The sequence below is a fragment of the Bombus huntii genome, chromosome 2 (assembly GCF_024542735.1).
Source record: "Bombus huntii isolate Logan2020A chromosome 2, iyBomHunt1.1, whole genome shotgun sequence".
Taxonomy (NCBI): Eukaryota; Metazoa; Arthropoda; class Insecta; order Hymenoptera; family Apidae; genus Bombus; species Bombus huntii.
The window spans coordinates 20761239-20784598 of NC_066239.1; the positions used below are offsets into that span (position 1 = coordinate 20761239).

Below are 23360 nucleotides of genomic sequence, written 5' to 3' on the forward strand. Positions count from 1 at the left end.
TATTTCCTAAAAAAATTCTCAGTTGTAAATAGAATTCTACTCGATTGTAAAGCAACTCCAAACAGTATACGAAGCAAACAGTGGTTTCGTACAATTGAAATCGTTTCGTAGAGCCAAAAATTGAATGAACTAACCAACAATAACGAAGGATTAGAAAAAAAGGAAAGTAATACCGACCGCTACAAATTTCCCTTAATTTTCCATTGCGGTATCGAACCAATCCGAAAACTCAAAGCGCCTCTCTCATGTACTTCGTTCACCATATATTTCACGGCAAATAGAAGTTAAGTTTGGCCCGAACCAGAAAATCTAACGCGTATCGCGATGATAGACGGCAGCGCAAAGGAGGATGATTCCGTTAATGGGAACCACATTCACAGGGAGTTCGGTTACCCCTTGAAAACCGTGCTCAAAGGCGCTAAATGGAAAACACATCGAGTTTTTGCTCCACGTTTTCGATTTACTCGTTAAGACAGGAGAGAACGAGAGAGGGAGAATCGCATTCGCAACAAGAGCGCATAAGTACCTATAGAAGAGCGACAACGAAAGGGAAAGAAGACGCGGTAGAAAGTGGAAGGAAAAAAGAAAGGAAAGGGGAAGGGATACGAGAGAAGGAAGAGTTAAAGAACCGTTATAGGCTGGGAAAGGAGGAAACGGCTGCGAAGATCGGAGCCAGGGATAAAAGGTAAATTCCGCCTTTCAATTTTGCTACAGTCCCATTTTACTTCTAGTTCAGTGCTTGGATGCCGGTACCGACGCGATGCAACGTCGGCGGCAGCGTAACTTAGCCCAGAATAAACTGAATACCATTCATTACGGTAGCTCTCCCTTCGACCACCATCAACCTCATCCTCATCCCTTCCAACCTCGTCCCATTCCCATCGCCTCTTCCTGTTTTACCATCCTTCGCCGCTCTTCATCCTTCTAGCTCTCGCGTACAAACGAAGCGTCGAAGGCGGTGGCGGTGTTGAAAAGCTGAGAATTGGAAATTCTTTGAAACTCCCTCTTCCTCCTTTTCTCTTCCACCTTTCTCTTCCCGCTCCCTTCTCGTTCTTTCTCTCGCTACGACTGAAACGACGTAACCACTTCTATGGCCTCGGCCTCTTCTCTATTTGGATACACCCGGTGAAAGGGGTAGGTATTGGGAAGAGATGCGGTTTGTGATAATAAACGAATTGCACCCGTTCCCTCCGTGCCACTTTTCGCCCAGGAGATAAGCAAACGTGCGTATTATCGAACTCGCGGAAAATACCTCGGGCTGCAAAGATAGCCAGGCGAAGATTTCACGGTGGGTGGCGTCGAGACGTCCGTTTAAAAAGTTCGTGAAACGATTTCGCCAAGAAGACTGGATAAAGTGATATAGAATGATATGGCGATAATGAATTTGTCCGATTTTATGGAACTAGAAATATAACGGTATAGACTAAAGGTATAGTTGCAAACCGACAGTGTGAAACGTAACCGATTCGCGTTATACAATATATACAATACGTATAATATATTCCTAAAAATTTTCTGTGACAAATGTTCAGACGCTTTCGTAAATTACTGTACATCTCCGCTATTGTACGTTATTGATTTAGCCCTTTTGAGGTGTCAAACATGTATCAAAAAGTTTAATCGAACCTGTCGATTGAAAGATATTAGTCGACATCAAATGAGAAACTACACAATAGACAACGCGAGGAATCAAGTGCGAAAGTAAATGAAACGTAGAAATTGCAAATGTAATATTCATAACTGTTCCTACTTTGACGAATCATACGTAAACCACTCGTGACAAATTAGCATACTCCACAACGACCGATCATAAACGAGCAGCGTAAATGCGAACATTTCCATCCGTGGCTTGAAGGTTCTCCTTCTGCCAAGCTAATTGCAAACGCTCAATTCCGGATGTACAAAAAGAATCGTGGAACAGGGTAGAAAAAGAAAAAAATAGTTAACCGTCCTCGATGGAATCTCAAAAAGGAATTTCTTTTCATAGCTAGGGGTCAGGCATAACTGTCGTAGTCCGGAAAGCACGAAAGCCACTTTTGTCGAGTGGTGAACCGCTGCAATTAAACGACTGCCCTTCTTGCCCCTCCTCCTTCCGCTCTCATCCGTTCATGTTCCTTTTAGCCTAGTTCTTCTTCTCACTTCCTCTCCCTCTCTCCTTTTTCCCCTTTTTCCTCCTCTTCGCCTTCTTCTTCTTCTTTCTTACCTGCACTTCCTGCTTCCTTTCTTACATCTTTACGCGGTAATTAGCAGGTCTTCAATTTTCCCCCTGGCGCACGTATTTGCTTTGCATAATTACCGAGATAATTAAACAAGCTGTGATTCTCAGATCTGCCACGAACAGACCAACGCCGGAACACGAAGAACCGGAGAAAAAGAAGCAGACAGACTGTCGTCGTGAAAATATGCGCTCGTACGAAAACTCGTGTCTCTCCAACGGACAACCTTTTTGCTATCTGGAAGTGTAAATCGTGTCAAGAGACGCGGCGTGGCGCGTGCTTCCTCGCCGAGTAATTAGCGAGCTTTGTTATGCACGGAAACTAAGTAGGCGGGGGTGGCGTTTTGAAGAAGAATACGGAAGAAACAGCTATTCAATTGCATCTTGCTTCGATACTCGTCGTAACTTGTCAGGTATAGAGCGAACAAAATGTTTACAGAGAACAACGATCGGAAGACAACGACACGAAATAAGATTTTTCTAGTTGGTGTTAACGTTCTTTAAGTAATTGCAAGTATGTAGACGAAATTGCGTAGCAACGTTCTTCGACGGAAATATTTTCGTTTCGTCAAAAGTAATTTGACGAAAATATCATATCTTTTTAAGTAGCGCCTTATTTTTATAGCATTTTTATGGTATTCCAAAGAAGCAATTTATCACTGTTTAATCTTCGCCTGTCGGAGACGTGGACATGGTCGTTACGAATATCGAATGTTCCTTTTTATAGCGAGCAGAGAGCCAAACGAAAGGAATTTGTATTTCTCTGTGATAATAAAAATTACTTTAAGAATGAATTTATTTGAATATCGTAACTTAGGAAATAATAAACGTAAAATATTTGGAAAAGCGTGAAAATTGAGCCAGCCTCCACTCTCCGAGGGTTGATAAAATGAACGTTGACGGACAAAAAATGAGACTAAATGTTGAAGTCAAAGGACAAAAATAAGAAATGTCTGAGAGAAAGATAAGAACGAAACGAAAATCGTGTCACAGTGATGAGTATAGCGAAAGTAAAAGTTATGTTTGACGTGATTCGCGATCGAAGTGATCTTGAGTGGTTAAAATCCTTAATCTCCGTTACAAAGAGTCCAAAGAAACACTTCTCCTTACTTTTCCTTTCTCCCCCTTCTTTCTGTATGTCAGTCATCAAATTTCAAAAAGGTTTCATTTTTCTATCGTTGTTTAAATATAGATCGCATCCGTACAACCACAGAACGGTCATTAATTTATTTGTTATTGTAAAACATGTAAATCTTGCTACTTCTATACATTGCATGTAAAATATGAAACAGTTGATTCCGAACTTAATTTTAACTTTAACAACGTAATTTCTTTCAAATTCGCTTCTGTAACAACTCTAATAAAACACCGATGTACTTCCTTGGCAGCACGAAACAACCAAATGAGAACTGACCTACGAGCAAAGTGTGTGCAACGTGTTCACAATTGTATATTATAATTTGACAGCTAAACAGTTGAAAAACTACCTTTTCGCTCGATTCTACAAAAATAAATAGCCATAAGAGTGGAAGCTAATGAAAAGCAAACGTAATTAGCCGCTGCCTATGCATACAGAAGTAAGTGAAACACTACCAGTTTAAGAACAGTTAAAAACAGTAATGATTGCGTCTCTCTGAGGATTTTCAGACAAAAATTCTTATAGTAGTTTATATAGTGCTAACGTATATCGAACATACGCTCTCTCTCGCAAGGTTGATTTTCTAAATGATTTGACCATATAGGTTTTAACCACAAGGGTTAAATGAGCTTTTGAATATACAAAGATAAAATTTGACGTAATAAAGTACAAAGATGATTTAAGAAGATATTTAAGATTAAATTCTGAGGTATTGTTATCTGTCATAATAATCGCGTTCTTTAACCGTAAAGTAAAATAAAATAGGGTAATGAGAAACGTTTGGTCCAAACAGATCGTACAAAGTCCAACGTTTCGTCAAGGTGAGCGAAGAAAAACATACCGCGTTTCACGCAAAATCCATAGACGTTCTCCGCTCGATGAGAAACATCGTATCAACGTTGACGGTCGGCGAACGTCTCACTGCGAAAATAAATGAATACAGCGTGACGGAGGCGCGAACCAGCGAACGTCGAGAAAATGATTCAGTGAGAGTGCGTGAGATTATATCAGACGATGCCATTGGTACGCCATGGGACCAACGGCACTAGATGTAATTCAACATTTTCGATTTGTATATCCGGCACGTCGATCCCATTGGAAACGCTCGGAAACGATAAAACAATATACTCCGGTCGCGCTGGCGGCCTTCCAGTTAAAAACACTTTGAAAATCTATTGAAAACACTTGAAAATGATTGAAATCAAACAAGTTACCAATCGGACAAGAGAAATCTATCTATCGCGTACACCCTGTTCGCACACTCTGGTCCCGTACGCGTATCTGCTCGAATGAATCATTTTGAATACTCCAACCTGACGAGATACCATCTGTGAGACGAATAGATTGCACGCACAACGACTGATCGGGACACGTCCACCGAATTTCAAAGTATTCTAGTTGCGAAATGATCGATCGTTCCCACGTGTCTGCCGATGAATCGTTGATCAGCTGTGAATCCTGAGTTTTGACAAGTATTTGTCTTTTTTTTCGAAAAAAAGAAGTATGTCTGTAGAGCTGCGAAAAATGGTAGTGCTGAATATTCAGCTTAATACAGATTTTGCGACGGACGAATTATATATTTCTGAATTCGATACCTACTGTTGAAATTGAAGCAACAGAGGTGAGGAACAGATTACACGGTAACAATGAAATTCTGCGATAGAGTTTGTTCGAACTAGAAAATCGAATAAACTCGATCATTTTTAGTATAGACTAAGCACAGTAAATATAAAATTAGGTATTAAACATTTATCTAATATCAGCCAGAATTTCATATCTTATGCAGCTATAGTATTGTATTAATGACCTGTTCTATCTATAACTATTCCTCGATTTCCTTATATTTTAAAGTATTTAACAACTTGTAAGAACACGACTACTAACAGAAAATATGGTTAATTTGTACCTGGAAAATTTATACATTTAATCTCCAAAGTATCTAATATGTTTTGATTATAATTACATTTACAAAAAACGATACCGTGGAATGTTAGGAAAGAATAACAAGAGAGCAGTTTATAACAGAACAGAGCAGAAAATATGGGCACACGAAAGATGTACAACATCTATCGAGATACGATATTTTCTCTGCTATGGTCACGTGTGACACGTCTGATATATTGGATATTCGTTGATTTATAAAAGGTGATGCTATCAAGCTGAATCGATACTGTGAACGAACAGATGTATACACTCTTTATTTACGTTTAAAATATATAAAACAGTGATATGTTCCTAATTTTCGTTTTAATTTTCTTTAAATTAATTTATAGAGAATATTAACGTTACAATAAAATAACGATTTTCAAACTTTTTTCTTTAATGATTAATTGAATTATATAGATGCTTTAGTAGCAAAACTAATATTAACTTTTATTTAAATAAAAACATAATTCTGTACACCTATTTATTTTTATCGTATTTTTTTAATTGCAATTATTTATGTATAGAATATTTAATTATACTTTACAAACCGGTAATTTCAGTATTAAACGACAGTATTAAACATTTGAAAATATTCACTCAAAATATGATCGATAAAACAATTTAGCCATACATATGTAAATACTTGCTAATTAACTACCAATCATAAAGACTGAAGCAGAATCATCGTATCCAATTCGATGTACAGCAAGGTCTACTTATGCTGCGCGAGCAATTAATACGTTGCCACCAATTATTTCGATAGGGAGTCATTAAGTAAGCTGCCATAACCATAATCTGATATGAGGCTGCTACTAACAGTAGGAGTCACGCATGGGATTACAAGCTGCTACCCCTCTCTTCCGCTTAAAGCTTTAATAAGATCCATCACTGAAAGAACGACTTCAGTGCGAATTGAATCATGTTGGAAGACGGACACGATATTTTAAGCATAAATATCGGAAGAATAACCAAAATAGATAGACGAGAACCATTCATCGACAGACATTGATTAACCAATTATACAACTTGAATGAAGTTTCTAAAATTGAACGACTTTTTCTTAATATGTGATCCCATCGTATTTTGTATTTCGTATTTTATAATTGTATCTTAAATAATAATCTCCATATGTCGAAATATTTATAAAATTGTATATATAAATAAAATATAAAGTTACGTTGATTACGAAGAGTTGCTTTGGAAAATTACAGATTTCATATAACTGTCAGGAAAAGAGATTTTAATCGGATAACGATGACTGAGATTCGCTTTGCTCGTGCAGATAGCGTATTTCATAACGAACAACGTGAATTTTTTTATTTCGTTTAAAGGGATTTACCTCTGAAAGAATGATTTATACAGCTCGTTTACTAACAGAATCCCTTTGCTCTATTTCTTTTCATCAAAACACGTTTACTGCGAGCATTCTCTGTTCCGGATGTTTCGTCGAGAATTTATTAGAAGAAAAGATTTATTTCTTGTTAATTAACAATTGCTACGCAAGGGGACTCCGATAGGAAGCAGAATTTCTCACATTATTCAATTCCGTAAATTCCCATTCCTCGAATCGAGCGAGCAATTTTCGATCCGGGCTGAATGTACCAGCTGAGAATGGCATTTGCGCTTCGTTTCTACCCATAATTTTATAGCTATATCGATGATAGACGATCATTCCGTTTGGCTGGCTGGCCACAATAATTGGCGGCGGTCACGAGAGAACACACTTCGATACTTCTCATCCGTCAATTCATTAAGATCGCTTTCATACATGCTTTTCATACATGATGCTCGCTATGATTGTTCTCTCGCCCGAAGCGGCTCAATTATAGACGTCAGCTTGCGCTTGCGCAAATATTTAGATATAAACATATACAGTACGTGCACATATACGAGTATGAAAAGGGGATGAATATGGAAATGCAAAGGCTACGAAGACAAAGAAGGAAATGGGAAGGAGGAAGACAAGATAATTCTCATTGTTCAGCAGTGGACGCCCTCGAGGCGTCCACCACTTCAAAGCTATTCGACTCTCCGTAGCTCTCATCGAACCAGAGTCCGGCAGTTAATGAACTACCCTTCGGCGTTGCAATGCAGGTTGGTGGTGATACTAGTCGTCTAGGAACCCGGCCAAGTGCTGGGGAGATCTATTATCCATTTACATGAAGGGCCGCAACGAGCCAGCTAAGAGTTTACACTGTTCCCTTAATCCCCAAGAATTTCCGAGGAGTCACGCCAGATTAATACGTAGACGCGTCAGATCCACCGATACGACATCGTTATTTTTCGTCCAGCTTCCAGCCACCCAGCCTTTGAAATATTTGCGGTCGATCAGCTCGACATAGTCGATGTTCAACGGAAACCGTTCAATGTAACGATTTTTCGTTTTAAACAACGATATCGCTATCCCAGTATCGGTCATGTAAACAGGTACCGTAAAATCACGATTGTTATTGGCCGATATTCTCGCTACTTGTCGGATATAGGGCAACTGTAACTATATTGAAAAATAAATAGTTCGCTGATATAGTTATACGTATAACAATAGTTTCGATTGAAATATTCTTTCGGAGAATTGCCGTTTAATGCAGATTAGATATTTATATGGTAACGAGAGCTCGGAATGAGTGTAAATAAGGGCCGATTTGGATGCTATACGTGAAAAAGAGAAATTTACTTCATGTCGTTTACTGCTTTAGATAATCAGGTTGATTAATATTCGAATCTAAATTCTAATCTACAGTAGTTGCTTGTTTTCTTCTTGCACGCACAAATTGAGTTGTACGTTACGTTCCAATATATCTCCAATTAAATGAGATATCGCCAAATCGTCTTCTGTTACTTAGATGGTTTTGTTCAATACGTCTAGAATATTTGAATTTAGTCAGATGGAAAGATTATTTGCTTTTCAGAAATCTGCTCAATCTTTTTTAACAAAACTATAATTTTGTATATCGTAATAAGCAATTTTAATCGTAATTAGGTACAACCTTTTTGTTAAAAAGTAATTTGACTTTTATAAAAGTAACAATATTTTTCTTATAGTTATATTGAATATCATTATTACTAAGCATACTACAGATATTTCGTTGTTATGGTTTCGAACTGATCTTTAATCGGTACTGCCAAATAGCCTTCCAACGTCTTACTCTGTTCGAAGAATCTTTTAATCAATAAAACAACATAATATTGGAAAAGTATACTCTAGAAATTACAGCAAAAATATACCAAATGTTAAGTAGAAATACGCGATAGATGAAAAAGCAAAGTTGGATCAAATTGCACAGATCGAATGGATCCGATCGATTTTTTGATGGCATCGAAGCTGATTTGAGGTAAAATTAGCAAGTGTCGTGAACGAACGCTGCGACAAACTCCATCACGAATTCTCACGCCAATGTGCTAGACGATCACGCGATACAAGAAAAAACATGAAACGCATATGCCATGGCGAATACTGTAACAAGATCAAAGATTAGCGTTAACAAATCGATTGAAGAAGTCTATGTCAGTAGTCAGGAAGTACCTGCAATAGTTTGCTAACTTACAAATTGCGAACTAAAACTCAACATCATTAATTGAAAATAAAGTGCTCTTCAACAAAGAACGTTAATATTAGAACTATCAAACTGGTCAAAATACTATGACTGGTAACAATTTTTTGTTTTTCCAATTACCAAAAACATACAAATGTTTTGTTATTTGTTATTTGTCAATGTTATTTGTTTTAATTTTAATTAGTTGCGTATATTTAGATACATATTGTAAAAAATAATAAAAGTCCTGTGTTAAAAAATCTAATGCAGCTTTCTCATATAAAAATCATGACACTTATCAGGACATTAGAAAAACGATCCAGAAACGCGAATATCAAAAATCGTATACCACTCTTAAAAACGCCAATACATACAAAAATTATCACACCCTTACAATACCCTTAAATTACACCCTAAGCATAACAACGAAGTGATCTACATTTACACAAAATGTTTTAAAAGGAAACCCCGGCGAACACCCTCAAAGTTACCCACAAAAGTGCAATGATACGAAGTCAGTGGCTTAAAGCCACGTGACGCAGTTATACCTTCCATCTCGCGGCTGCCGCAGTGGCGACATCTCGGACGCGATGGTCCTTTATTCGCGAAGCAACATACGACAACAACGTTCCCTCGTAAGCTGATACCGCGTAAAGAGTCTCGAATCTCGCGAGGGCGTTCGCGTCTCACAAACATCGGCGATTAACTTCGCCGTGAATCGTTTGAAAAATAAGCAATCACTCACGTCACTCACCTGAACCATTGATGTGTGTTGGCACGCGAGACAGACCTCCCCGCTTGGCGGCAGTCTGATGGCGAAATCAGTCCGTGCCAACCCCTGTCGTTGGCCTCGCGCCCCGTGCATTCAGCATCAGGCGCGCACAAACGCCGTTACACGCACGCACGCACGCACGTGAGCACTATTCACGTCACTACCACGACCACGCCCACGCGCCACCGACTTTTCCTTGTCCACGTAGATAGTTCACGTAGTGTTGTTAACTACCACTAGAGGTGCTGGCCGCGAGTCGACGGCCGCGCGGGCGCAAGCAGGGAAAATCGATTGTTTCGACGCTCTCTCCTAGGGTCAATCTTAATCTGGTCGCGATAAATCTATCCGGGATGCATCGCTAATTCACGCGCACCGGCTTCTTTGCAGACAGCTCGCGGCGCAGTGCCACGACTACTAGTTAAGATCCCCTCGCGAACCGTCGCGTGTCGAGAATTCCACTACCGATTCACGCACCCTCGACGAATATCTCTGTTTACTACGGAGACCAGTGGACAATTTTTATTTTTCAATTAAAATTTCTACTATAACATGGATTGTTTATCGGATATACTCTCGTGAAAAATAGAATATTGTCATTCTAAAGAGGGTTGGTAATTATAACGAGGTTAGGGAGTTAAAATGGGAAGGTTTAAAAATGAAAATTGAAGAGTTATCGATCGCAATGATCATACGAAAAGTAACTAACGTCCGAATATAATGATATAAATTTCTATTTATCGATGCGAGTGAATTTTCTAGATGTAATTAAACATTTTTTATTTATTGGATAAATTGTGGATCCTGTGAATTTACGAATCTTGAAATTCACCGTTTTACTATACCGGTGAGATTTATATTGTTACATATTAGATATTCGTATATTAGGTTAGAAATTTAAATAAAATGTTATATTTAGATATTATTAAATATTTATATAGACAGTAGAGATTAACAAAAAAGATATTTGTAGTATCTAAAAATGTACTATATAAAATAAAGAATTAATTTTTGATGCATTTACTATTATCTTTTTTTTTTGTGCTTAAGCATTAAATTAAACGATCCATTCGATTCCAATTCAATTAGTCTAGTTAAAATTCAATTTCACCGCCTCAATACTTTCACGCTCGAATTTCAGTACAGACATTTCCAAGGGGATCTCTCCACGCCGGTATCCTTTGAATAAATGTCGAGTCCGTATTCAATTTAACTTCTGTCCAACGTTTAAAGCCTTAGAAAACCATGGACAGGTGTTATCGTATTTGCATGATTACCTTTCTCCTATCCCTAAGATAACACGTTAAAACTCGAACTTGATAATAACAGTCCGCCACGCGGAAATTAAATAGCTGCGTCAGAATCCAACTTTTCAGACAGTTGTTATCCGTTGCATGTTCAGTTTTACCAAAAATTTTCGCGAGTTTCCTGATAATTAATGAACATCCGGTCTTAAATTATTAAGAAAGTGGAATAAAAAGAGTTGAAACGTTCGGCACGCCTGAATTAAAGTTGTTTTTGCAATGACAACTTTGTGCGAACCCAATTACCTATTCATGAAACCGCTCGCGATACATAAGGAAACGAACTTGCAAAAAAAGGAGACAGATCGGAATTCTTGATCTCGGGACCCACTAAATTCTTTTCCTGCGGATAATCCGGTGGATGATCGCGGATAAAAGCGGTCCGTGAGTCCGCCTAGTGAAGCCCTAACACAGGTTAACATTTCTGGCAAACCAGACCGCCAGGTACTCGAGACGTCAAAAAGTGTTGAATAATTTCTGAATTTGCCGAGACAGCTTGCGGGATCCCGCATTCCCCGGTGTATCATACAGTCTAGTTGCCGGTATGAATAGAAAAGTATACATAGTTATGCGTGACCGGCTGTATAAGCGCCGTCATGGCAGCTAGTACCTATACTCCACCGACCATGAACCCTCAGATAACATTTAATGAATAAGTCATCTAGATGGAATTAAGTTTAAATATTTCATCGATCGACTAATCTCTAGAGTGTACGGCATTGAAGTATAATTTATTTAGAAACGTCTTGTCCCTGATAAGAGAAGACGATTGGTACCGGAGATCCTTGCGCAAGAAAAAAAAATTAGAGAAATTCGGAAGCAGCCGAAGAAAAAGATGGCAGCTAACGAATGTACCCGTCAGTGGAAGTTGATTTATGTAAATGCTTCCACAACCGCTTTAAATGTTCAGCGAAACTCGTTTTCCAGTGAAAATGTAAATGTATCCTACGTTGAAATAATCGATATTTAAGTAAGTTCTTTGTTATCGTAAAGAAAACTTATAATAATAACGTAGCTCCCGTAAACGAAAACAAAAGTAATGTGATTTTAATTATCGAATATGAAGAAAGACTTCTATTAAAAAAGAAAAATTTTATATTAAAGTCTAACTGTGCTGTTTTGTAAAAAAAAAAGTATCTCTTTTATCATTTATTAGTATCTACTTTCCAATTCTTTTCTATCTACCATTCCAATTATCTCAGCCTTGTTAAATTGCTTGCCACGGTCTGGAATTCATTCTATTAAATGAGTTAAAGAAAAGATACGCTTATGTGAAATTTTTCAATTTCAACACATCTCGTATTCACAATTTCCCGGAACAGCAACTAAATTATTCACGATGTTGTGTTCCCCATAGTTAGGAGCACAGTGTTTGGTTTATAATACGGTCTACCATCTCCTTCTCGTAAAGATGACGTTGCCTTAGGGATTCCAAATATGAATCTTCAATGATGTCGTACGAATTTAACGACGAACAGAAACTCGACCTTCGTTCGAATTTCCTAGACGACCTCCTTGATGACGGTTTCTTGCAAACGTCGCGGTTCTTCTTTGTATACATGTCACCATCTATATCACTATTTTTTTGCGCAATTTCTTGATCCTCGAATATCGCCAAAGACATCGAATCATCCTGTATCTGTTATAATAGAAATTATTATATCGATAATATTACTTCGTGTAATAAGGCAATTTAGGTAAGATTCAGAAAAACGAAATATATTTCAATATCAAAGAAGTAAGAGATAAATATTTATTTAAAAATATAAAAATGAATCTGATGGGATTTTTATTTTCCTTTTAAATGCACGGCATAGTCCTGCATTGAAATGCAACGACCACTATTGATCTACCATCAAACCAATAAAAATGCTAAGATAGTTGAAAGCATCTCAGGAAGAATCCCCTTTTTTGGACAATCGTACAAAGAGATATCAGAAAAAGAATCATTGTTGAACGTTCACAGGAGAGTAAGGACTCTTGATTTACCTTTGCATCGATCTGCTGATCCTTCAAAGGCAGGAAACATTTTTCAGCGGTAGTATCCTTCGTCTGTGGACATAAAGGAAAAGTCAGTAGTTAAAACGAGTTCAAAAGTCTTTTCACATGCTGTACCAAAATAAAGCAGAAAGATCAAAAACTTTCAAATATCCTCTGCACTCTGGCAAAGAGGTGAAAAAAGAAAAAATCAAAAATTTATTATACAATACAATATAATATAACAGTAAGTAATTTTCAACTTTAACTAAAGTAACTTCCTGGAGTCCTAGAAGGCAACGAACTTCCACTAATGATAACGTTAGTTCCCGAAACTATTCCGATGTCAATAAAATCGATCGTTTCCTTAAAAATTTCGCATCGCACATGGAAGCTAAGCGCGAAATTATTTTGGAATAGTTCCCTGTCGGCGGGATCGGTATCGAGAAACGTCGCGAACCGTTCCGAAATTCCTTTGTAAATTGTTTTGCAGTGACCGGTACGTCGACGCAACGGGAGAACATAGAAAGTTCCGAGCAAACATGCATAAAGAGCGTAACTCGTTGAAATTCAGACCGCGATTATCAATAGAGAGAGAGAGAGAGAGAGACGGGCAGGACAGATGAGGATACAAGCAGGGACCACTCTCACAACGACGAAAGTAAGCAAAATCTAATTCCGGTAACGGTAGGCGAGTCACGGGACCCGGTCGCCTTTTCAGAGAGATGTAACGTAGGTTTATCCACGTGTAGAGAATTTCTGTACCTTCTCTCGCCCTCGTATCCTCAATTCCTGCCCTGTCCTTGTGGTAGTTGCGGCGTGCAACCCTCGCTTTGTGCATATAATTGGATTTAGCTTCGGATACCGGTCTCTACTTTGCCCGCCAGCATCCACACGGCAACCCTTCCTTCGTCCTTTTCCCACCCTTTTCGTCCTCCCTCTTCAACGTCGGCGTCTTATGATTAGATCTAACTCCACCTAACGGCTAAGGACTAATTTTGCATACCGTATCACCGATGAACGACTGCTTGATAAGGAGCTTGTAATTAAAACAAACTACCAAACACCTTTGCACCTATCCTACCTGTATATCTCTTGATTTGCTAAACTCGACTGAATTATCATTAAGGAAACTTAATTTCCTTCACGATGAAAAGGAACGTAACGTACTCCGACGATGCATGCGTATGGAACACCATATATACGTATATCTCTGATGTAATTACGATGACGAAATCAAGCAAATTTCATATTATAAGACCAATGAGAAGCGATAAATTAAAGAGTCACGATTCATTGTGTAACAATTATTACATCGGTGTAGTATTCCAGAGGTGCACTCTCCAGTGCTCCGCGAAAATAAATCTAAAAGCCCAATGACGAGAGTTGTATGACGTTAACGATCCTGTAACAAACGTTGGAACAAAACGCGTAACCGAGGGAAGATGAAACGAACGACGAGTAGAGGGGGAAAAAACGAAGAGGCGTTCGCCATTGTTAACGCGAAAGTGATACGTACGTAATTAATTTCGCTTATAAATCTTCCGGAGGACCATTACGAGGCTTGACTTTCGCGCGCTGAACAAGTAAAACGAATCAGTTTTCGTCACGATGCCTCTTTGCGTTCTCTAATTGGCAATTAAGTATCGAGCGTAACGCGAGCAAACGGCGAACGATGTTAATTCGTCATCCTGTCATACCTCGGTTATCCTTTTTCTACGTTATTGTAGTTTCGAACATGGATAGTTGATTTTAATTCGCGCGGCTACAACTCGATTTGATTTTCAACTTTTTGTGAATTTAGGGCCAAAATAGCGATAATTTTCCGCGTACGAACCGAAAAAAGTTGATATTACGTTTTGCAAAAATTGTTACAAATTGATATTATTACACGCGTATGTATCGAATATTTCCAAACTTTTGCTTCGACCTTTTGCATTCCAGTAACGTTTTTGTATAAAATAACAAAAAACTGGTCGACGATAAAAGTAATTAAATGTGTACAATTATTTACGAGCATCCTCGAGTGCAAAAACGTTGCGCGTTTTAATGTTTATTGCAAATTAATTTCGAGTAAAGTGTAAAAGATTGTCAAAACAAAAAAGCAAAGAAATAACGCTCTTACGTAGTTTGTTTTCATTTTTTCACAGAATTTTTATTTCTGTCCTGACTTTAATAGAAGTCCTTTAATAGAAATTTAGTAAATAATACAAACGTAAACACTAAAGCAAACTTGTCTATGTTTCTTGTACAAGTTCGCTACTAATCACAACGAATAACACAAAATTATAATCTTGTATTCTAAACAATGTTGCTAAAAATAATACTCAAAAACAAACAAGTAAAGAATCAATCGTACTACTTTGCCTTTGAACGTAGCTCGCAGATCTCGACCGACGTTATACATCAAAATTGTGCGCATGACCCGTACCTTGATCCTGTGCGCTTGTAGCAGTATCCGTTGGCGATTTCGCGCGCTAACCGAGTTCCCGTATGACCTTCGCCGCATCAGCCACTCTCTCTGTAACAACAAACAATCTCTGAAGCTGCCATCGTTTCGATGAAACTTCCAAAAAACTAAACAAACCGGGAGGTTCGGATGGACGCCAAGGGTTTTATTTACCTTTTACGAAAACCCCACGTTGCGACCTCCGTCACCTCTCGACAAGTTCCCGGTAGCGCGATCACGTACACGTACAACCTCTATATCCGAGAAGCGTCTGACAACGACATACTTCTACCGTCTATATGCGTATATGGTATCTCTTATTTCTCCCCTCCTCTCTCTTTCTCTCTTTTCCCCTTATTCCTTCCTTCTTATTCTTGCTTCTCGCGCGCGCACACACACACACACATACATTCGCAACCACCGAGCATCCGGCGCGGGTTTGCCCGTTAAAAGTGCAGTAAGATCGATCGATCGAGCTACACCGAAAATCGTCGAGTGCCGACTCTTCCCCGGCCGAATCCAGCGAGTAAAGTAGATTATGCAAATGCTCGTCGAAAAAGGAGGACGATGCAAAAGGAAAGGATGGGGAGGATGGGTGAGAGGCAGGTGGTAACCGGACCAGATAGAAGGGAAGAACAAAAGGACCCGAAGAGGAAAAGAGGAAATTGTATCTGGCAGAAGAGTCAGACTCGATCGCGTTGCGTGAACTTATCCTTAAAAGTTAAATAAACCAACAAACGACGTTTCAATGAACGACCTTGCCTATTTCACCCTCTTTTTCTCGATCGTCGTTTCGAGCCTCCTGTTCTGTCGCGCTACTCTGTTTTCCTTTGTAGTATATCCCACTATTCTTTTGTTTCTCTTGTTCACAGGTTGCGCCTCTCGTGAAACCGCAACGTTAATGCACGTCGGTGCAGTTAATATCATGGAAAGTTAAACCGCAGGCAATATTAATACAACCTTTTGGGTGTCTGTGTAATTATGGGAATTACGGTGTGCCTCTGCTGTCCCCTTGTTCCAGTCCGCTGACCTCCTCCGGCGCGGCGTTTCATTTAAACTGTTCCCGACGGTGCGTCCACCAAGAACAAATTTATTCCCGTATATCGGTGTACTTATCTATACCGGTACCAAGTTACTCGGTAATCCTGGATAATAGCGAAAGTATGTACGACAAATGTGCGGCTGTAAGAAAGATACTCGAATAAAGTCGGTATTTTTCACTGGGAGCAACTTGCGGCCTGAAACTTCTTTTTGTGTCGTCCACGTACGTGCAATTCCTTCCCTCGAGGAACCTTACATCCTTCGTGTACACTGGTTTAACGTGAATCTTCCAGTTAGCTCGAAATGTTTAATGCAATTATGCTTGGTATCGCGACTCGATTCGTTGTGTTTAAGAAATTACAATAAAGATGTATAAACGTAAATTTGGCATATATCAAAAATTCAGTTCACGTTTGCGCATCGGTGAATGATCAATCTCCTAAATCAATACAGACAGTTTCTTTCCAACAGTTCTCTCGCAAAGTATTATTCAACGGTGTGCTCGCCTGAATTCATAAGTTTGATTTTGCTTGCAACTGAAGCAAAAACTAAAATTATCCTCAAGCTACTAAATATTCCAAGATACATCTTCTAAAACTATACTCCAGTTTAAATAGAACTGCTCCGCTGTAACGCTTCGCTCGTATTACAGTTCCGTCGATTTGATATAACTTTGTGTTGCAGTAGGTTAGTGAAATATTGTTTATTGTTACAAACAACACAGTCTTGGAAACTTTTGTTTCTATTCTAACAATATGCTGACAACAATTTACATCCTCGTGCACAAAGAGGAAAATATAACAAGATAAATTTGATGTAACACAATTTCTGTATTCCATAATAGAAATTTAAATATCTCCGCATTTCACGAATAAATCTATTCGGATGTTTCAAGAAATCTTCATTCCATCCTTCCTTTTGAAGAAAAATGACTAAAATTCCTTAAATAAAATTCTCGCTGGTCACCCAAGCGTTTTTCTCAAACCGTAAATAACCGTGACTGACGCCTGCTTCCAAAAGAACGAAAGAAAACGTTTAAAATCCATGTGCAGCCGTCGGGTTTTGATCGAAGAAACAGAGTACCCAGGTAAATAAAAGTTGATGAAAAGTCGTCGCTGAACCAATGGATAAAATTTTAATTTCCAATTCGCTAAAATCGTTGGCTCGTGGTTGGACCAATGGAATTCCTTCTCCTTAAAAGCGAACAAGAATGCGAATACGTGTCTGCAAGAGAATGCGCGTGAATCCACGGGTAACCATAGCTATCCACCTTCCCCTTTCCCCCATTCTTCAGTCGAGTTCCAACTCGCGGTGCTAGGAACTCTGAAAAATTTACAAACCGACCTTCTACCTCTCGAGTATTTAGCTCAAAGGCTTCTGGAATTTACTGTGTCTCCGAGTACGACGGCGACAACTATTTCCTCGTCGTGTGGCTGGCGTCGCGCGACTGTCGAAGCTGCACCGGCACGCTCGACCGAAATGCCATCTCAGAGGAACAGCATTACTGCCGATTTTTCCGAAGCATCCGCCGCCTTATAGCGCAACGCCATCTTATTAGATGGTGTAATAACTTAGTTTGCATTTCTTCAAAAGAGTGTCAAAAATCGTTGCTTTTATTTACGATCTAATCAACGATGTACGATCTTGTTTATGTAGAAAGCAAGGTAAACCTAACGAATCGTTAAACAATTGAAATTTTTAGAAATTATTACCTTATTTTTTATTAGATTGTAGAGAAGTATGTCGTGTAACTTAGGTGATATTTCCCTAATATTGCAGAAAATATGATATCGAAAAGGGAACGAACTTACTGCACAACTCAGATAGAAGTTTCCGATATTTGTACGATCTTGTTTATATAGAAAGCAAGGTAAACCTAACGAATCGTTAAACAATTGAAATTTTTAGAAATTATTACCTTATTTTTTATTAGATTGTAGAGAGGTATGTCGTGTAACTTAGGTGATATTTCCCTAATATTGCAGAAAATATAATATGGAAAAGCGAACGAACTTACTGCACAACTCAGATAGAAGTTTCCGATATTTTATAAGTAACATGCTATTTATAATATAAAGAGCTTCGAACATTTAAAGATAAAAGTTCATCCCAGTGCTGATGTGTACATCGATGATATAACCGACGATTTATATATCGGAAGTTTGTGCTAAAAGGTGCCTGGCCGGAAATCCATGAAATTCTCCACGTATCGTTCGATGTACGAATTTGATAGGACTCGCACGAAGAAAATAGAGGACAGGAAATGATAAGGTAGCTGCAAGGAAACGGCCGCATGTTTATTAGATTGAAGTTACGAAGACGGGCGACAAGCTAACTCGCTTTAGGTCTTCCGTGAAATTGTAAACTGTGATGGGTCGACGGAAGCAAAGTTTCTTCTACTTCGCTTTCTCGGCTCCGGCAGGTTAACTTCCGGTGGGACAAGGAAACGAGATTGCTAGATGTCTCTGTTCGAACTTTTGCTAACTCGACTTTAACCCGAATAGCCGCGCTCATCCACGAATCGTCAAAAATACGATTCATGTTTTATGAATTTCTAGTACCATTAACAGTGGATTCTTTACTAGAAACGTTATTCTCGAATATCAAGATATAAAGGGAAACTTTTAAATTAATTTAATTAGGTTGGATAATTGTAGCGAAATAATTTTCATTTCTATCGTGCATCTAATTATTCTGAAAGTTTTCGTATCACTCACTGAGGTACAATGAAAATACCTTGCAGTAATTTTTAAAGTAAAAATGTTGAGTTCATACGACTGAACTCCTAATAGGATCTAATTGTAAAACAAGCAGTTAAATTTATTACTTGATCGTTGTATCATATATTGCCACCTACCAATAAAACAGGCAGAAACTACCATATATCATATCTTGTATCTATTAGTATACATATATGTATATTTTTCCTTCTTTAGTCATAAATACATATAATGTAACTAATATAATGTAACTACAGCATTGCATAGGGTCTACCGATAAGTTGTGTTCTAATATTTATAATTATGTGATATTAGCATAAATAGTATACTGAATAAAAATTCAAGTTCCTCTTAAATCATAAAAGATCAAACATGGGTTTAAAAAGTCGTCAAAAGGGACACATTTAAGAAATACGTAATAAGAATCACAACTCGAACGACCTTGAGTTACGTAAGGTTGTTAGCAACAATCCTAACATTTTCAGCCAATCTGTTTCCAATATCAAACTCCTCCATTCTCCGATCTCGATGTCGCAATGAATAAATCCCAGCTCAATTAAGTACGGTCAAAGGATGTACTAGAAGGGAACAAACGAAACACACCTACCTTCGCTTGCATCTCAACTTTATCGGGCCCAAGAGATCGATCGAGCTTCGGTATCGACAGAGTCTTGTACTCCTCGATGGTATACGGCCTGTAGCCGAGACTCTTCGATTTATCGTCAGACGTGTTGTGTTTAGCCATTTTCGAACTACAGAAGATAGTGTCCGTGTCTTGGAACGCTGATCCACGCACAGTTTTAGTGGATCGGTTGGCAAGGGCCGTAGGATCGGTAGATCCCTCGATTATACGCCGATAAAAACTCAACTCGCTCTGATCGTCCCTCGGGGTTACCAACGAACGTGTATCGTCGTCACTGAGCTCCTCTCGTTCGCTGTCGCCGCAAACCGACAACGTGGAACCCTCTGGGGATCGAACCTTGTATTGTGGTCCATCTGCGAACAACGAGAAACGAAAGATACATCTTGGTCCAGACGTTCTTCAACCTACCGGTTTGAAATTAAAGTAACGATCGCTATTTTGGACACGACTTGAAGCAAAGACATTTCCAAATCTTTTGATACTTAATCCTCGGACACCTAAGGCTAGGGCAGTTTTGGCTCTTACAAATACTTCGCCTTTCTTATTAGACTGTTGCACACGAAGATCGCAACAAAAAGACGTGATAAATACATTTTTGTTAATTTTTTTTCACTTTAATATCATATTATGGCTAAAAAGAAATATTTTAATGTAAAATAATTAAAAGTGAAAAGAACATAGATGACGAACTTTTGGAAGCAAACGATGTCTTAATTTCTTCAATATTTTCACATTACAACAAGCAATATTTAGAAACTTACGAAGAAAACTATGCATTATACTTTAATTAATATTATTTTCGTGGCAGGTTTTATTAAAGGTTCATTTACCCCATTTCATCTAACACTTACTGAGTTATACTTACCTACTTTTATTCTATCAAATTATATAAACGATTCAATTTTCTAAATTAATTTATATAATAACAAATAGTTATGTAGAGATTAGGTAAGAGGGTATGTCAGTAGGTTGGGCCAGCTCTTTGCATAATCGCTGCAAAATAAAATATCCAACGCTCGTGGCAACGGTAATCTATCCTATGCTAGACGAGGGTTAATGATCTTTACATTAATAAAGATCAGTCTACATTTACAACAAAACTTAAAGCAAATATTTGAAGATCGTTAATATCAACCTGACAAATTCTTCATGCTTCCACCTATCTCAAAGGTTTCGAGTCAAATCCCTTCGGTATTAAACTACAGCAATTCTCGCGTAATCTCCAGGGCGTTGTATATACTTTGTCACACGTAACCTTTTAAAAATAGCCACTCTCTCAAAAACAACGCTTCTTCCCGTGGAGAGCCGGAACTAGTGGACACGCCGCGCTTTGAATTACAAGAAAAATTCAACGCGTCCAAATAACAATAAAGCAGGACCATGGCTGGACCATGGGCAAACAAACAAGAAAGGACGGTCCTGAGATGGCCATCGTACGTTCTAATCCTCCGCGTAGATATATATCACCGGCGTCGAAAAGACATCTAATCACGACCAAAGTAAACGTTCTCCGAGGAAAATTGCATCGTTCCGGTGGCGTTTCGAGCGGCCTCGCGTAAACGTATTCTTCCCGCCCCTTGTGTCGGTCACGAAGCAAGAGGAAGAGTAACATCATTTCGTTTCGGACTAACTGAATCTCCGACGATAAAGCTCCAAATAGGAGCATGGTTTCCTCGCCTGCTGAACCTTCGGGGCGAGCACGTTTCCGAGTTTTTTGTCCGTCTTCATAGCCATCGGTATATCCTTCGGACAACAACTTCGTTTCGTTGTAAACGTCTTGGAGAAACGCTTGGTACACCTTGCACTGACTCCCTTGTTGACGCCGTCTTCTCGTCTTGAATTGTCCGTGTTCTAAAAAATAGGAATGAACAAGTTTGATTTAGCGACCGAACTCCGATTTGAACTCATTCTGGCTCGGGTATCCCACGGTTAGGCGATGTCAGTTGTGGTCGTGTCGCTGCAACCGTGCTTTCGAAGCTCGGTCACGCTGTTACGTTCCGCTACCGAGGCTAATGACCTTTCTTTTCTTCGGATAACCGCTACCCAGTTTTCGTCTTTCGCTAGGTAACCATTGTCTGGACGCGATCGGTATAATGTATTATACATGTAATACATTACAGGACATTCTTATTTAAATACAAATTTGTTGTTAAAATTTCTTAGTGGCAAGAGAGTGTAGAAAGTCTGAATACAATGGAACTATTTGTGTCATAAACAGATAAATAATAATGTTTATACATTTCACCAATAGAAACTTTGAAATCTAGCTTGTTTATGAAAAGTTGTCCTACGATCTGTAAGCTAGAAAAATTTGTGAAGTGGGAAATCATCTTACGATCTTTAAACTAGTAACAAACCAAGATTTTAAAAATATCTTAATTTAAACAGTACAAGTTCGCAACAAAAGAGATAATTTTACCTATCAAACAGTTGAAACGAATCAAATAAAAGATAATAAAATAATATAAAATTGAAGTCCTTGGTTTATAAAATCGTCAAAATGTCTCATTTGAAATGTGTTGTAACCTCGAAATCGAAACGGTCCCTCATCACGCTACGCTCGTGATCTTACGTTTCTCTTAAGCCGATCCGCGACGTCTCGCTTTCCGTTCCTCGAAGATGCCGGGCATTGTCGCTTGGACGCGTCTACGAGTTCTCTGTTCGCAATTATTGCATTCCTGCCGCTGGCTGTCCCGGTGTCTTTGTGGGTATTCGGCGTAGTTTCATTAGATCCGATATCTGAAACGTTTCCGGTAAAAAAGAAACGAGACGAAAGACAATACCCTCGAGTGAATCGATCTCACCTTTTCATGACTGTTTCTTAGCAAAGGTATTAAATATCAGAGAATAATTATGTATTACCTAAGAGCTTAAACACTAATTGAAACACAATCTATTTACAATGACAAAAATTAATACTAGCGTTTCAATATCGCTTAATGATATTATATCATAATGATTAAGTAGCTCATAAGCTATTTATAGAAATTGTAATTTTGCTAATAGTAGACAAATGTAAACATTGAAGTACTATACATGTTTTACCCCTCCCTCGTTTCTGAATTAATGACAGATCAGTGGGTAAATCAACATTACAGATTTTAGTTGGCTTTAGGTTAGATCCACTTTTACACTTTCCGTGTAAAGAATTCTGATTCCTTGACGAGATTTCTTTAGCATCCTCTAGCGAATCCGTGGAATACTCTGACATTTTAAGAACAGTTTCGATACATTTACTTGGCAAACACGCTGAAAGCCACGTAGAAAGCTATTGCAGATAATTATACACTACATCGCAGTACAAATCAAGCGAGCAAATGTAAATTGGTTACGTAGCTCAATTCAAACAGTCTCTTACGAGTATTTTATGATAAAAAGACCATATGGTCCAAAAGTATGAAGATATTTAAGTAAATATGAAATGTGAAACGAAAGATCCATAAAACAGTGGGTTTTATCAATGTTACTATCCAACGATCAAATCGACCAATCTACGTGTCGCACATTGACATTGATTTCAATTTTAATATCTAAGCAGGTATTTTTAAGTATAAGGAGCGTATGATTGAATATATTTTATAGCTAAATATACATAGTAAAGATATATAAATAATGAAAAAATAAACGTTACATTCGTAAGAAATA

General features: G+C 38.3%; 2 protein-coding genes across 2 annotated transcripts in view; both read right to left on the reverse strand.

Annotated features, from left to right (window-relative positions):
- Window positions 1-9807, reverse strand: part of LOC126875009 (beta-1,4-glucuronyltransferase 1) — a 37059-nt gene extending 27252 nt beyond the window's left edge. The window contains exon 1 of the mRNA XM_050637633.1: window positions 9567-9807. Coding sequence (XP_050493590.1) covers window positions 9567-9677 — 111 coding nt within the window. The 5' untranslated portion in view covers window positions 9678-9807. The remainder of the gene's footprint in view (window positions 1-9566) is intronic.
- Window positions 9808-10571: 764 nt separating this feature from the next.
- LOC126875191 (uncharacterized) lies at window positions 10572-23335 on the reverse strand. The gene is made up of 5 exons (XM_050637967.1): window positions 22288-23335; window positions 19680-21566; window positions 15294-15383; window positions 12875-12937; window positions 10572-12524 (listed from the first exon to the last, which is right to left on the reverse strand). The coding sequence occupies exons 2-5, from the start codon at window positions 19815-19817 to the stop codon at window positions 12243-12245; spliced, it is 573 nt and encodes a 190-aa protein (XP_050493924.1). The 5' UTR covers window positions 19818-21566; window positions 22288-23335; the 3' UTR covers window positions 10572-12242.
- Between the last annotated feature and the right edge of the window lie 25 nt (window positions 23336-23360).

Excerpts from the sequence above, each read along its gene's own strand:
- LOC126875191 (XM_050637967.1), bottom strand. The coding sequence starts at position 19,817 with ATGGCTAAACACAACACGTCTGACGATAAATCGAAGAGTCTCGGCTAC. Across the intron at positions 15,384-19,679 it reads AAGTTGAGATGCAAGCGAAG|AGAGAGTGGCTGATGCGGCG; the intron begins GTAGGTGTGTTT and ends TTGTTGTTACAG. Across the intron at positions 12,525-12,874 it reads ATCAGCAGATCGATGCAAAG|ATACAGGATGATTCGATGTC; the intron begins GTAAATCAAGAG and ends CTATTATAACAG.